Raw genomic sequence first — 15,198 nt, 5'->3', positions numbered from 1 at the left:
TATAGGAAATGGAAGGAAGGAAGGGAGGAGAGGGAAGAAAGGGAGAGGGGAGAGAAGGAAGGCAGGAAGGAAGGCAGGAAGGAAGGCAGGAAGGAAGGAAGGAAGGAAGGAAGGAAGGAAGGAAGGAAGGAAGGAAGGAAGGAAGGAAGGAAGGAAGGAAGGAAGGAAGGAAGGATGGATTTATTAAATACCTACTATATACCACCTAGACTGTGCTATACTTCACAAGTATCTCTTTTAATACAACAATCCCAAGAAGCAAATGCTATTATTCCCATTTTATAGATGAGGCAACTGAATTAGAACTTAAGTGATTTGCCCAGGATTATATAGATAGTAAATAACTTGGGCTGGATTTGAACTAATGTCTTCCTGATATAGGTTGTGGTGCTCTATCTACTTCTCCACTTCACTGCATTTTGTAGCAATTATCAAGCTTAATATCAAGCTCCATAGGGGTGGCTTACCAAAATGATGGCTGAAGAACTTGGACTGGAAACATTGCTGTTCCCAAAGATCTTGAATTGTCTCCATCAGAATCTAAGGAGCAATGTTGGTCAAGGTAGTTGCTGTATTTGCCCTGTCTAGCCCACACTGCCTTCTGTCTCTCCCACAAAGTCAACTAAGCTGACTTTCCTTCCCTGCAAGAAGCAATTGGTTGGCAGTTGGTGAGGACGGCCAGCACCTTCTCCATTGGAGAATGCCTCCTCAGATGATTACTATGAGGACTGGAAGCAGGATGACCACTGATCTGGGGGCATTACTCTTTCCAAGTCTCTTGGGTTCAGGGTCCAGAACTGTCTTCGGGAAGAGAACATTCCTGAAAGATGGACCACAATTGAAAAGGCATGGACAGATGATTGAATGTCAGGTGCAAGGAATAGTAGATATGGGCAAGTATGGCTATTACATAAAGTGCATGAAGGGAAGCATCAGTTTGTGAAGGGTTTTAAATGCCAAATGGCTTTATTTTTGAAGCCAGGATGACAGAAAAGAAGGAGTAAAATTAATGTAAATTATGTTTTGATCTTTTACTTCATTTGTAGTATTTGCTTATTTGTCTCATTAAATGTTCTGAAAGACAGAGATAAAGATAGGGAGAGGCAGAAATAGAGATAGAGAAGAGAGAAGAGCAGAGGAGAGGAGAGGAGAAAAGAAGGGATAAATGGAGGGAGGGAGAGGGAGTTTATAATGTGTCAAGTACTGTGCACAACATTGGGAATACAAATACAAGCAAGCATTACATCCGTTGCCTTCAAGGAGATTACAGGGTTTGAGGCATAATAAATTTCATAGAATGCTAAATTCCTGGAAGTTGGGTTGTAAGAGACCTCAAGATTAATCTAATCTATCCCCTACCTATATTATGAATTCTACTTATGTCATTTCCAATAAATTGTCATCCATCTATGGAACTCATTTGTAGCCATCCCATCCTAGGCTTGGGCACATCTAATGGTTATAAAGATTATATTAATATTAAACTCAAATCTACCTCTCTGTGACCTCTATTGGTGGAAATCCAAGTACAACCTATCCCCTCTTCTATATGACAACTCTTCAAATATCTGAACATGGTTCTCATCTTTCCTGAATCTTCTCTTTGGAAAATGAAATGCCTATAATTCCTTCAATGGATACTCAGAAGGCTCAGTTTGTGGTCCCCCTACCATTTTGATCACCTAGCCCTGAAATACTCCAATAATCAATGTCCCTTCTCAAATATGGAATCCTCTAAAGTAGCCAGTGCTCCAGAAGCAGTCAGCCTAGGAGTGAATCTAATAATAGTTTAATCTTCCATTCTCTAGACAACATATTTTTTATCAGACACAATGTCTTCATCAGCCTAAGAGAAAAGTGGCATTTTTTGACCCACATAACCCTCCTAACCCCTGTGGAGCTCATAATCTACTAAAGATCCCCTTCTCTTCCATATAAATCACATTCCCACCATACCTCTCATATTTTCTTCCAATACAGTTGATTTTTGGAGCATAAGGGCAGAATTTGACCTTTGCTCCCATTCAATTTAATATTTTGGTTTCAATTTCCTCTCCTCAATCCCTGCTCCAGTGCTTCATCATACTGTGGCAGTGACCCTGAGTCCTCAAAAATTTTGCCAGTACAGTCAAGCTCTGGTGGGTCCTGGAAGCCTGGAAACATTGTTGAAGATGGACCCACAAGTGGACAAAAAGTCCATGTCGGAGAAAGAAATGGATCACAATATATTTGAGGCTTGTCAGCAAATTAGCCTCAGGGGGCTTAAATTTTTAGCCATGGTGTCTGTTAAAAATTTTCCACTCAACCAGAGATGCTGGGATCTGTATCTTAGGAGACAGTACCCACAGTGATAAAATCACAGGTTCTTTTTTATTATTTTATTTAATTGATTAATTTAGAGCATTTTTTCCAGGATTACAAAAACCATGTTCTTTCCCTCCTCTTCCCCAACTCCCTCCCATATCTGATGCACAATTCCACTGGGTTTTACATGTGTCTTTGTTCAAGACCTGTTTTCATATTATTTATATTTGCACTAGGGTGATTATTTAGGGTTTATAGCCCCAATCATATCCCCAGTGACCCATGTAAAATCACAGATTCTTGAAATATCAATGTAAGCTGCAGCCCATTGCCCTAGTCTGTTGACCTTCATTTCTTTTGCTCTCATTTATCAGAGCAAAGCTATTAATTATCCTTTCCAGCTTCATAGCATGCACAACTATGGTGAGCATTTATTTATGCACTTCCCTGTAAATTTTGAAAAGACTCATGGCATTCTACTAGATACCATCTTCTGGGCTTATCTACAATAGTAGATCAATACCCTATAGTCAATCAGTCAGATCTTTAAAACAATAAAAAAGTCATCTACTATCATCTAGTCTGGAAGTTCTAAAACCTTTTGATTTCAAACCTCCTTTATAAAATTATTGAGAATCCTGCAAAGATCTTTTGTTTATGTGGATTAAATCTATCAATATTGACCATAGCAGATATTCAAATTGCTTATTCTTGTGAAATTGTTTTAATCTTGTGAGTCCCTAAAGAATCTGCTGTGAGTCCCAGCAGTCCTGAGACCACATTTTGGGAATTGTTGATCTAGTCCATAGTTCCTCATTTTGAGTCCGAGAATACTGCAAGACTTTCTTAAATGCCTTGATAAATTTTAGATCTTCAGTATCTATGGAATTCCAGTACCTACTAGTCTAGCAACCCGATAAAAAGGTATGAATGAGATTTACTTTCCATGATTTGCCCTTAAAGAATTCAATCCAATTTTCCCTTTTTAAGGTGCACAATAATTGGTCTTGCTTTTTGTCTCCTGGTTCTGAGCACTTTAGAGCTTTGTCTTTGGTCATATTCTGTCCAACATTCATTCATCCATTCAACATTAAATTCCTACTATTTTCATAGAAGATTTGTATCAGTCCTTCAATTATTTGAGTTAAGAGGTGGTAGCTTATAAGATCTGCAGATTATACAAATTTGGGAGCCATTCACCAAGGGTAGTTAAAGCTAAGGGAATGCATTAGATTGAGTATTGAGCAGCAGTATATATGAACACCCTTTGTGAATTGGAAAGGACTTCCCAAATATAAGACATTATGTTTTTCTAAAAGTTTACCCGTGTAAGAAAACACGTTCTGGATAGTACCTTGAGCCAGTTTCCGAACGCTAACTAATGTTGTTTTTCTTTGACTTGAGGATCCTTTAAGATAGTCTGCCAATTTTCTGACCCCCTACAAGGTTTACAGTCTCATCTTCCTTACATAGTGAAATTTGCTTCTTGCCAATAGGACAATTTGTTATTAAGGGGAGCTTAGGCTTACCCAAGTGGGAGGTAATGAAGCCTCCCCCTGGGCATCCCAAGAGATGTTTTTAAAAACTTGCCTTTGGCAGCTGAGACCAAAAAACATCCAGCCTGGAAATCATATGAGCCTCCCCTAATGTGGCTTGCTGAGTTGGGGCCAAGTTAATATTTAGGGGATTACGGAATACTGGCAAACAACTCTATAAAGTTACCTCTGGACTTAAATCTGACAAATGGAAAAGAAGTAACAACACCCAACATCCTTCAACTTCATCTCCTTCCTTTCCATGCTTCCCCCAAATGCTTCATTTTAAGAAATATTTCCTTTTGGTAGGAGGGGGAAATAGGGTTGTCTTTACTCTTGGAGAAGCTTATTTCAAAAGATGCTGCCATTTCCCAGACCCACATTTTTATTTTCAAAGAGAACAAAGAAGCCAAGAGGAAATAGAGTGATGGTTATAATTAGGACCAGCCTACATTTTCCTCTTATCCTTTCCAGTTCCCCAGACTGAATGGCAGTTTCTCCCTATCTTCCATCCAGAGATGGAACCTCTGTTCTCCTACAAGACCAGGTGGAAGGAAGCAGAGTTGGAGAGGTGGTGACAAACAAAGCCACATCTGTGCATTTCTCTTGGGCTAGCCTCAGATCCCAGGCTTTATATTTTGCTTGTTCCAGGGACTGATCCCCAATCACTGAGTGCTTCCATGTTTTACCTGTCACTGAGCCTTTGGGACAAGAGTAAGAGTGTCAGTGATATAATGCAAACCAGCAACATTAAAATAACTCCAGTAGTACTTCTTCTGGTGAGAAAGCTTATGTAGGAAATAACACTTATTTGCATTACCGTTAAGTGTAAAAGTTAACTGAGAAGAGTGTCTATTTTTAAATGGGAAGAATCTTATCTTTCTATACTATTTCTAGCAGCTTTATTTTCAAATGTTTTAGTGATTACAGGATGCTCATAACCCTGGGTTCTTGGAGGCTATGCACTTGATTCTATGGGTCTTAGAAGGTCCTTGCTTGGTTTTGTTCTAATTGATATTCATTCATTCATTATAAAATAAATATTTATTATATTTCTGCTATTTGACAAGAACTACATACAGAGAAAATGTTATCAGATAATCAGTGACTTAAATAAGTTTGTAGATGGTAGCTGCCAACCTGTTGGAAAGTCTTAACAACAGATTGAACCTATTTTCCAAGGAACAACCTCTTTCAAGGTATGGAATGTCTCATCACCACCACATTGGTGACTTAGCAATTACTTCTTATAACATGATGGTTCATGAAACAAAGAAAAATATTAAATGGTCTTCTCTGTGGACTCTGTGGAACCTCAGTTCTTGGTGGCTCCCTTTGCCTTTGATCGTGATAGCAGCAGAGAGGTGTAAAAGGGAATAGAGAGTGCTACAAATCACAATTTTCAGATCATCTCTAAAACTGAACTTGGAAGTCAGCACTTTTAAGTGTGAAATCCAAGAGTGGACTACTTATAAGGAGAGGGACTGGTATTCATATCCATGTTAACATTTTGTTTTAAAGAAAGGGGAAAGAAGACAGGGTGCAGCTAAATGGAAATGTGGCTCACAGTTTTCTTTGGTTTGTTTGTTTGTTTGAAACCCTTATCTTCTGTCTTAGAACTGATATCAGTTCCAAGGAAGAAGACCCTTAAGGGCTCAACAACTGGAGTTAAGTGACATGCCTAAGATCACATAGCTAGGAATTGTCTAAGGCCAGACATGAACCTAGGATCTTTCATCTCCAGACCTGGCTTTTTAGCCACTGAGTCACAAAGCTGCTCCTACAGGCTCTCTTTGGAAAAGCAAAGAAAGAAATCAACAGTTAGTTTTATCATATGTCCAGAGTCAACAAAATACATGATTCATGGGACATTTTATCATCTTGTACTGTAAAAGTATTAAAAATATTTGCAAAAAGACTATTATGAAAGTATTTACAACATTGATGTCAGAAGAAGTGGAAATGAAATTTTTATGATGACTTTGATGAGAGCCCCAAATTAAATCAAAATGTTCCTTGATGCTTATTAAAATTAAATGTAAAAGGGGAAAGAAGTGAAGATAGTAAGAAATAAATTATTACGAAGCTTGTTAGTACTTTAAGGAATAAGAATTCAAACACTTATAAATTACACCAAGCTTCATTTGTTCATACCATGAATACTTTCTTCAAGAAAGGGTTAGTAGGTACTAATGGCATGATGGGCACCAAACACTATCATAAAAAATTAAATTGATCATATTTTTTAACAAATAGAAAAAAATCATTGATACATATTCCCTGAATCAATCTGTGGATAATCAGATCATGAACTTGATAGAATAAAAACTAGAACTACCTTAAGGCTAGAAAGAGAAATAATGATAGACTATAGGGCATGCAATTGAAATTACTCAGTCTGACCTATTTAAACAAGTTGTTGATAATGAAAAATAAAGAGTGATAGACAATAGAAATGACTACTAATTTTATAAACAGAAGTTTAAAAAATGTGAAGTCTTTATATATGGAGCAAGGAAACCAAAAGAGCTTAATAATAACCTTAGCCAGCAAAGACTTGGTTTACTTGGCAAGCAGAGAGGAAGAAATTTGACCACTATCAACATAAATTTATAATATAAACTTATTTGTAAAATCTTGGGGAGGAGGAATGATGAATTGATTACAAGAAGTATTACTTTATAATGCTGAAAGGAGCAATGGAAATTGAAACCAAGTAAGTTTGGCAAAAGACCTGCTTGGGGAATTATTCTGATAACAGATGAAAAATGGAATATGAAAAGATTTTTATAGTAATTTTTTTTCACCATCAAGAGCAAGACAGCCACCATACTTGGTCTCTAAACATCAGAATTCCTGTTGTGCTGATAGAGGAGATAGAAATAGACCTAAAGAGAATAAAAAATGGGAATAATCAGGTTATATTACAGGTACATGGAGGAGATTCATTTCATGATGGAAGTGAGATAATTTGTTGAGGAATTAGTATCTGATGGAGGGGAAGATCCCAAAGACATGAAAAAAAACAACTTTTAAAAGTTATAAACACAAGGTAAATGACCTTAGCAATATAGTGTTTGGTAAACCCAAAGACCTCAAAGAACTTGCTATTTGACAGAAACTACTGGGAATACTGGAAAACAGCATAGCAGAAACTAGGTTTAGACCAATATCTCACACCCTATTCCAAGATAAGATCAAAATGGGCATATGATTTAAATATAAAGGATGATACCATATATAAATGAGGAGAACATAGAACAGTTTACCTGTCAGATCTATGGAGAAGGGAAGGATTTATGACTGACCAAGAGATAGAGAACATAACAAGATATAAAATGAATAATTTTGATTATATTAAATTTAAAAGGCTTTGTTCAAACAAAACCACTGTAACCAAGATCAGAGAGGAACAACAAGCTGGAGAAAAACATTTATAGCAAATTAGAGAACTAAGACAATTTTATAAGACTATAAATAATTCCCCAATTGATAAATGATCAAAGAATATGAGCAAGCAATTTTCAGATGAATAAATCAAAACTATCAATAATCACAAGAAAAAAATGTTCTAAATCACTCTTGGTAAGAGAAATGCAAGTTAAACCAACTCTGAGGTATCACCTCACACCTATCAGATTGGCCAATATGAGAGTAAAGGAAAATGATAAATGTCAGAGGAAATGGGGCAAAATTGGAATGCTAATGCATTGTTGGTGGAGTTGTGGACTGATCCAACTATTCTGGAGAACAATTTGGAAATATGCCCAAAGGGCTACAAAACTGCATACCCTTTGATCCTATAATATTGCTACTAGTTCTGTATCCCAAAGATATCATAAAGAAGGAGAAAGGATCCACTAGTACAAATATATTTATAGCAGTTCTTTTTTCAGTGGCAAAAAATGGAAAATGAGGGAATGGCCATCATTTGGGGAATGACAGAACAAATTGTGTTATGTTATGTAAATGGAATACTATTGTGCTATCTTTTAAAAGTTATAAATAAAAAAATTATTACAAATACCTAAAAATGTTACTGGGACCATCAACAAATAATTATCTTTATGCCAACTTTTATTAAGGTAAAGTACATATGTATTCAAGACACTTATGATGAGATTAGAAGGAAACAGTCCAAACTTCTTGTCATGGCAACTAAATGACATGATAAAATGTTCTCCATCTCTGATTCTAAGTCTTTGTCTCTATTATCTCCCTATCTGTCCATCTACCTACTGTCTATCTATTTTTCTAGCCTATCATCCAGCTAGCACATCTACTGTCAACCTACCTATTATTTGCTGGCTAGTTAGCTATTATCTTTTTTTTTAATTTTTCCAAATTACGTGTCTAATTTTTCATTATTCTTTTCTGGCATTTTGTAATCCATGTTCTCTCCCTCTCTCCTACTCCTTCACCTCCCAAGACTACAGGTATTATGATATAGGGCATACTGGAGTCATCATATAATACATATTTCCATGTTCATTGTGTTGTGAAAGAAGACACATACCATTTACATTAAAGAAAAACTCGGAGGAAATAAAATTAAGAATGACATACTTCAATCTTTATTAAGGTTGCATCAGTTTTTTGACATATTGGGCAGATCAGAGTTGTTTTAATTTGCATTTTTCTAATAGTGATTTGGAACATATTTCCATATGGCTAAAAATAGTTTTTAATTACATCAACTGAGAATTGCCTTTCATATCCTTTGATGACTTGTCAATTGGGGAATGCTTTGTATTTTGACTATGTTCTCTTTATAACTGAGAAATGAAGCTTTTGTCTCCCAGTTTGTTGTTTGTCTTCTATTCTTGGTTGCATTGGTTCTGTTGTGCAAAATCTTTTTAATTTAATGTAGTCAGTTATAATGTTTTCTCTGTCATTTTTTATCACAAATGTTTTTATTTGTCCATAGGAAGGTATTTTATGCTCCCCTAATTTGTTTATGGTATCCCCCTTTATGTCTAAATCATGAACCCATATTGACTTTACTTTGGCATATGATGTGAGGTATTGATTTGTGCCTCATTTTTGTCATACTATTTCCCAGTTCTCCCAGTAGTTTTCACTGAATAGTGAATTCTTGCAAAAGCATTGTTCTTTGGGTTTGTCATTTACTACTGTGTATTGAATGCCTGATCTCTTCTATGATCCATTACTCTTTTTCTTAGTCAGTACCAAAATGTTTTGATAGTTGGCACTTTATAATACAATTTGAGGTCTGGTATAGCTAAGCTACTTTTTTCATATTTTTTTCCCATGAATTTCCTGATTTTCTTGGCTTTTCATTCTTCGGGATGAATTTTATTATGTTTATAGCTCTACAAATGACCTTAGCAATATAGTGTGGTGGAGTGGCCTCTGAAGTTGGCACCCACTCCAGCAAGTGACTTGTGAACTCTCATACTTAGTGGCTGGTAAGGTACTAAGTAGGGGTACTTAAGTTTTTGATTGATTAACTTAAAAGTTGCTGATTGATAGATAAAGAGAATTTGATTCACACTTTATATAACTTATTGCATCTTCTACCCAAATAGGACTCTCTTTTGCACCAGTGGAATCCACCACCTCCCAAGACTCCTAAGTCACTTTTCATAATAACTGAATAAGAAGTGTAGCAATGAATGAAGTTCTAGACATCTCTCTTGTCTTCTCTTGCTGGAACTGCATCAATGTTGGCTGTGCTGGTCTCCTTTTCACTAGTGTGAGCTATTTCCTGGTGAAACCAGGGTGTCCCAAGAAAGGGGATTGGAAAGATTTTCTTTTGCTCAAGATATGCTTCATTTTGCATTCTCATGGAGGAGTGAGGGAGCTTGGGAAGCTTGAGTCTGTGTCTCTCTGCAGTTTCTTCTCAATTCCCACAATATATAGGATAGGTGAAGCTTTTTAAAACCAATCTTTGAGACATGATAAATGTAAATATTATGAATGAGAAATAGTCGAGACTAAGCATCATCTAAAACATGGATTAACAATTGTATGCTAGAAATGAATTTAGTAGCTTGAAATTTTGTGGAAGAAAAATGTTTTCTTCAGCTTGAACATTTCTATCATAATTATTATAGCCTGGAGCTTGAGGAAAAAAATCAATAAATTTAAAGTACCAATTACAAGAAGAACTTCTTGTTCTGACTTACACCTCATATATTGGAAGAATTAAAACTTCCCATAATACATAACATCTGACATGTAGGCAGGGGAGAGGGGTGAGGTTGTACATTATTTTTTTTTTTACATTTTTAAAGTTGAAACATTCTAGCTGTAGTAATTTAATGAACAGCTTTTAATAACAAGGTTGTCATTGACTGTTGAGTTGTCCCAAGATTTAATTAAGGCCATAAATGAAAGCCTGTGATCACTTCTGAGTGCCAGATTTTAAGAGAGAGCCAGCATAGTGTAATGGAAGGAAAGCCAGCTTTGGAGCCAGAAAGAGTGTCCTCTCTCTGGAACATATTGACTGTGGGACTGACCCTTACTTCCTGAGCACTTCAGGCAGCTCTCAAACTATAAATCACAAAGAAAGTATTTATCTACACTCTTACAGGGAGTTTTATCATTGGGAGCTCTCCTTATTTAATGAGATCAAAGTTCTAATCCTATCCCATGAATCAATTAGGATATATCTAAGGTAGCATCCCATGAGGAACCATTGAAAGGATGTGGTGTTTGCTCTGGAGAAGAGAAGATTTCATGAAAGTCCTCAAAATAAAGATGGTGGGTAAAATTTAAAAACATCCCCTGGAGTAGTGAGGAAGCAGCTAAGTAGCTCAGTCCATAGAACACTGGACCTGGAGTCAAGAACTGAATTCAAATTTGACCTCAGACACTTCCTAGCTGTGTGACCCTAAGCAAGTCACTTAATTTCTGACTCTCTCCCAAAAAGAAGGTACTGGAAAAGAATTTCACTAGTGTGGAAAACCAGTCCATTCTCCTTGCCAAGGAAGCCTCATGGACAGCTATAGCCCTTGGGGTCACAAAGAGTTGGCCATGACTCAATGATTGAACAACAACAGACTAGAGAGACTACAAGAAAACATGGAGGCCGTATATTTATTACTACTGCTGCTACTGCTGTATCCAGACCATCAGGATTACCCATGAGATTCATCACAAGTGGGAGTTCAGTTCTTTCTGGGCTGTTCCCTCTAGAGGAGGAGGATACTTTTCATTACTACTGTAGTTTGGATATATTTAATTCTCTCTTTGTTGTGCCCGTCCAGCTGATCATGAGCTCCTTGAGGGCAGGTCCTGCTTTGAATTTTGTCTTTGAAGGTCTGTATTGCTTATCCTAAAGCCTAGCCCACAATGCTCAGCCATGCAAAATCCCATGAAGTAGCCCAAAGGAAAATGTTTATTTCATCACTGAGCTATTCACCATCCTCTGTTTCCAAACCCTCCCAAAGCTCATGGTTTCAAGAAAGTGCCTGCTAGCCTCCAGAGAGAGGATCGACTCTCCACTCTGGGAGGACATTCTGCCCGAAGGTGGCCTTTAGCCCGCTTACTGCTGGCCATGAACATTTATGTTTTTGTCACTTTTGCAGGAAAATATATCAGCACTGCAGGCAGCCTGGCCAAACAGGAAACAGCTTTCAGAATGTTGGGCTGGCGGGAGAAAGTGCTTTGCTAGACAATCCATGCTCTGTGGAGGCTACAGGTGTCTTGTGAAACTTTAAAGACCTCTTGACACCTAGCCCAGAGCCTTGCATTGGCAGACACAAAATCAATAATGGAGAAATAAATTGATGAACCGATAATCAAATGGTCCAATCCACACTTGGAATTGACTTGCTTTGACCCTAATGATATTTAATACAGCAACAGTTAAGTCAGGCAGTGGATAAATTCTAAGGCATAGTCAAGAACTTTCTGTGTGACCCTGGACAAGTCATTCAAGTTCTCTGTATATCAGATTTCTTCTTGGTAAAAAGGGGATTGCAATAGCGCCTGCGTTATGGGGCTATTGTGAGCTTCGAACAAGTTAATGTACGTGCTTTGTAAACCCTCAGGCACTATAGAAATGCCCAGTGACTAGTTTTTCATTTGATAATATTTCAGAAAGCTAGCTTGCTTTTACCATATCATCTCTCATTTCATCTCTCATCTCCACCTCACTGAATCCCCATCTGCTTTTTCCAAACAGAGATGCTTTCATTCTTTGTCCCTGTCTCCCTGGCGCCCTTGATGGTGTCCAGGGTGAATAGATGCTTCATAAATACTTGCTGATTGATTTCTTCAAAGCCCGATTTAGCTGGATCTCTTCCTTGAATTCCATTTTATTACCTTGTAAATAATTTCTTAGAGTCACTTTTATACATGCTTTGTCCTACTCCTAGAGGGCAGTGATAGGTTTGTTTTTGTCTTTGTATCACTGGCGTTTTGCACAATATCTGACACCGAGATGGCACTTAATAAATGTTTTTTTAAATTGAATTATCTTTTAAAAATTATTTCACTAGGCAAAGTTTATCATTCCAATTGAAAGGCAGTTAAAGAGACAATGACAGTACTCCCAAAGGATAGAATGGCAGCTTTTAACTCAATCATTTGTGTTCCTATAGGAGGGAAAGTGAGCCTGAAAAGGAACCTTCAGAACCATTAGAAGACCTCAAATCTGCTGCAGTTAATGGAAATGAAGAGGATGAAAAGCTTCAAGTTAAGATTCAGGCTTTTGAAGAAAAAATAAATGGAGAAAACAGCCCTCCTGGTTCTGTTCGAAGACATAGCCTCAGTCAAGTCCCAAAGGAAGAAAGAAAAGATATGAGATTTAACAGGTAGGAAGCCTGTGAATTTCAGGTTCGCCATCAGTTTTGTTATGAAGATTTATTTCAGTGCTACGGGGATGATTTAAGTATCTAATATGTGTAGCTCTCAGGAATTTAATTCTTGAATTATTTGGCGTCTTTTTTGATGATGATGGTAATAGGTAACTGTTGTGGTTTAGTCATTTTGAGTCATGTCCCACTATTTGTGACCCCATTTGGAATTTTCTTGGCAAGGATAGTGGAATGGTCGGCCATTTCCTTCTCCAGCTCATTTTACAGATGAGAAAACTTGAAGCACGCAGGGTGAAGTGATTTGCCCAGGGTCACACAGCTACCAAGTATCTGAGGCCAGGTTTGAACTCACGAAGATGAATCTTCCTAACTCCAGACCTAGCACTCTCCACCAAGCTACCTAGCTGCCATAACTACTACTGGCGTCTAGGGTTTGCAAAGAGTACTCAGAATTCATTGTTTCTTTGGAAGGAAAAGAAGAAAAGACAAATTCAATTTGCTATTCATCTTTAAAATGAGGAGGTTGAACTAGATGGTCTCTGGGGTCTCTTTTTGCTCTAGGTCTTTGACCCTGCGATCAATAAACATTTATTAAGATCTTTCTGTGCTCTGTGAGGAAGGCACTTTCTAAATCTTTTTAAAATATGAAGAATGGAGATGCCCATTCTTTTTCAGGGGTGAAAGAATGGGAATGAACTTGGGGATCTGTTGATTCCTTTTGTTTAAGAATTATTGTTTTCTTCTCATTTTTCTTCTTTATTTTTAAGAGATTACTCTGTGGAAGAGGAAGACTCATAGTGTGCTGAAATTTCAATCAAAATTATTATTTTAAATCGATTAGCAGTATTGGCAGTCAAAGTTCAAATGTCTCAGTAGATTATCTTTGAAATGAAAACCCCAAGTTATACATGCATGTATATATATATATGTGTGTGTGTGTGTGTGTGTGTGTGTGTGTGTGTGTGTGTGTTTATTTATGTGTATAGCCAGCTAGAAGTCTCAGTGGATAAAGTGCCAGGCTTGGAGTCAGGAAGATTCCTCTCTCTGAGTTCAAATTTAGCCTGAGACACCTACTAGCTATGTGATCCTAGACAAATAGCTTAACCTTCTTTGCCTCAGTTTCCTCATCTGTAAAATGAACTGGAGAAGGAAATAATAAATCACTCCAGCATCTTTGCCAAGAAAATTCCAAATGAATTCAAAGAGTCAGACACAACTGAAAAATGACTATATATACATACATACATATAATATCTATATAATGTTCTTTGTTCCTCCTCCATTATTTTATTATAGTGTAAAGGTGATCCCATGTTAGTGAAAGCTACACCATCAGAAAATGAGCTCCCAGAGGGCTCACCAAAGTAGATAGCTTAGAGAATGGAGCCAGTAATGGGCTTTTGCCTGCTGACCAGCCTTAGCTAAGTTAAGGGCGTCTCATCACCAGCCTGGTTGTTAAGGGAATGAATTTCATGGCTCCAGCAAATCTTGAAGCTCAAATGAGTTACCAAAAGGCTATGAGCCAGAGCTGAGGAGGGAGCACTCACACTGATAAAATTACACATCCTGGAAATGTGGAAATATTTTAGGGTTCTTCTTGCCAATGCAAGTTCATTTTAACTCTGAATTCTTGGATCCTTGACTTAGAATATACTCCGATGCTGTTAATGACCTGAATCTTCACAAATCAGTTCATCTCGTTGGGTTCTTTTCTTATGCTTCACTTGGAGACATCATTGAGATGGTCAGTAAATCCTTTGAAGGCAGCCTTTCGGCCAGTCTGGGAATCAGGGCTGACTCTGGAAGCTGCCTTCTTGTTACCTTTCTCTCGTTTGAAATCCACTCATCTTTTTTTTTTTAATCATGTTAATTTTTCTTTTGTTTCCATTGTAGGTCAAAAAGTTTAGCTTTGCATGCAGCCCACCTAAGCCATACAAATTCAGATGATGAGCAAGGTGTTGAGAATGGAGATGTAATGACCAGCATCTCTTTTTCAGAAATAGATGTGCTTAGCCAAGAAAATTACAATTCAGCCTTTAAGACAGATGCTGAAGAATCACAGCTGGAAGTGTCTTCAATTTCACACCCAAGTAGTAAATGGGCAGAATCTGAGAACTTGCCAGAAACAATTAAAGAGAATGGCCATGAAGAAACACCAGAGGCTCCACACAGTCATGTGGAATACCAGGATAAGCTCTATTTGCACTTAAAGGAAAATCTCAGCAAAGTGAAAGCATATGTCATGGAAATTGGGAAGAGCATTCCAGTCCCAGATCAGTGCACCATTGAAGGTAAGTCCTTGGAACTTTTCAAATTGGCAGAATTTTACAGAACATTGGGATCAAAATACTGCCATCATCAAATAAATGCTCATCTTGTCTCTTTTCAAGTATTTCGATATGGTATGTTGAAAGTATTCCTTTATCATTTTGGTAACCTTTGCTGAGGCTTATTCTCTCTGATTCGTCTTCCATTATCCTCGATTAATGGTGATAAGACCACAATGATCTGATTTTTACCCAACTTCACAGTTATGCTTTTATTGTTCACTCAGCAAATGCCATAGTCATGTT

General features: G+C 37.3%; 2 protein-coding genes across 5 annotated transcripts in view; one reads left to right on the top strand and one right to left on the bottom strand.

Moving 5' to 3' along the window:
• The window catches only part of VEPH1 (ventricular zone expressed PH domain containing 1), a 232,780-nt gene that overhangs the window by 106,405 nt on the left and 111,177 nt on the right, over window positions 1-15,198 (top strand). For all 4 annotated transcript variants that reach the window (XM_007502316.3, XM_001363287.4, XM_007502315.3 and 1 more), the window contains 2 exons: window positions 12,410-12,622; window positions 14,519-14,916. In XM_007502316.3, coding sequence (XP_007502378.2) covers window positions 12,410-12,622; window positions 14,519-14,916 — 611 coding nt within the window. The remainder of the gene's footprint in view (window positions 1-12,409; window positions 12,623-14,518; window positions 14,917-15,198) is intronic.
• Window positions 1-15,198, bottom strand: part of PTX3 (pentraxin 3) — a 101,051-nt gene that overhangs the window by 54,729 nt on the left and 31,124 nt on the right. The window lies entirely within an intron of this gene.

The sequence above is a fragment of the Monodelphis domestica genome, chromosome 8 (assembly GCF_027887165.1).
Source record: "Monodelphis domestica isolate mMonDom1 chromosome 8, mMonDom1.pri, whole genome shotgun sequence".
In the NCBI taxonomy this organism is placed as follows: domain Eukaryota; kingdom Metazoa; phylum Chordata; class Mammalia; order Didelphimorphia; family Didelphidae; genus Monodelphis; species Monodelphis domestica.
This window is presented reverse-complemented; position numbering and strand designations above follow the sequence as displayed.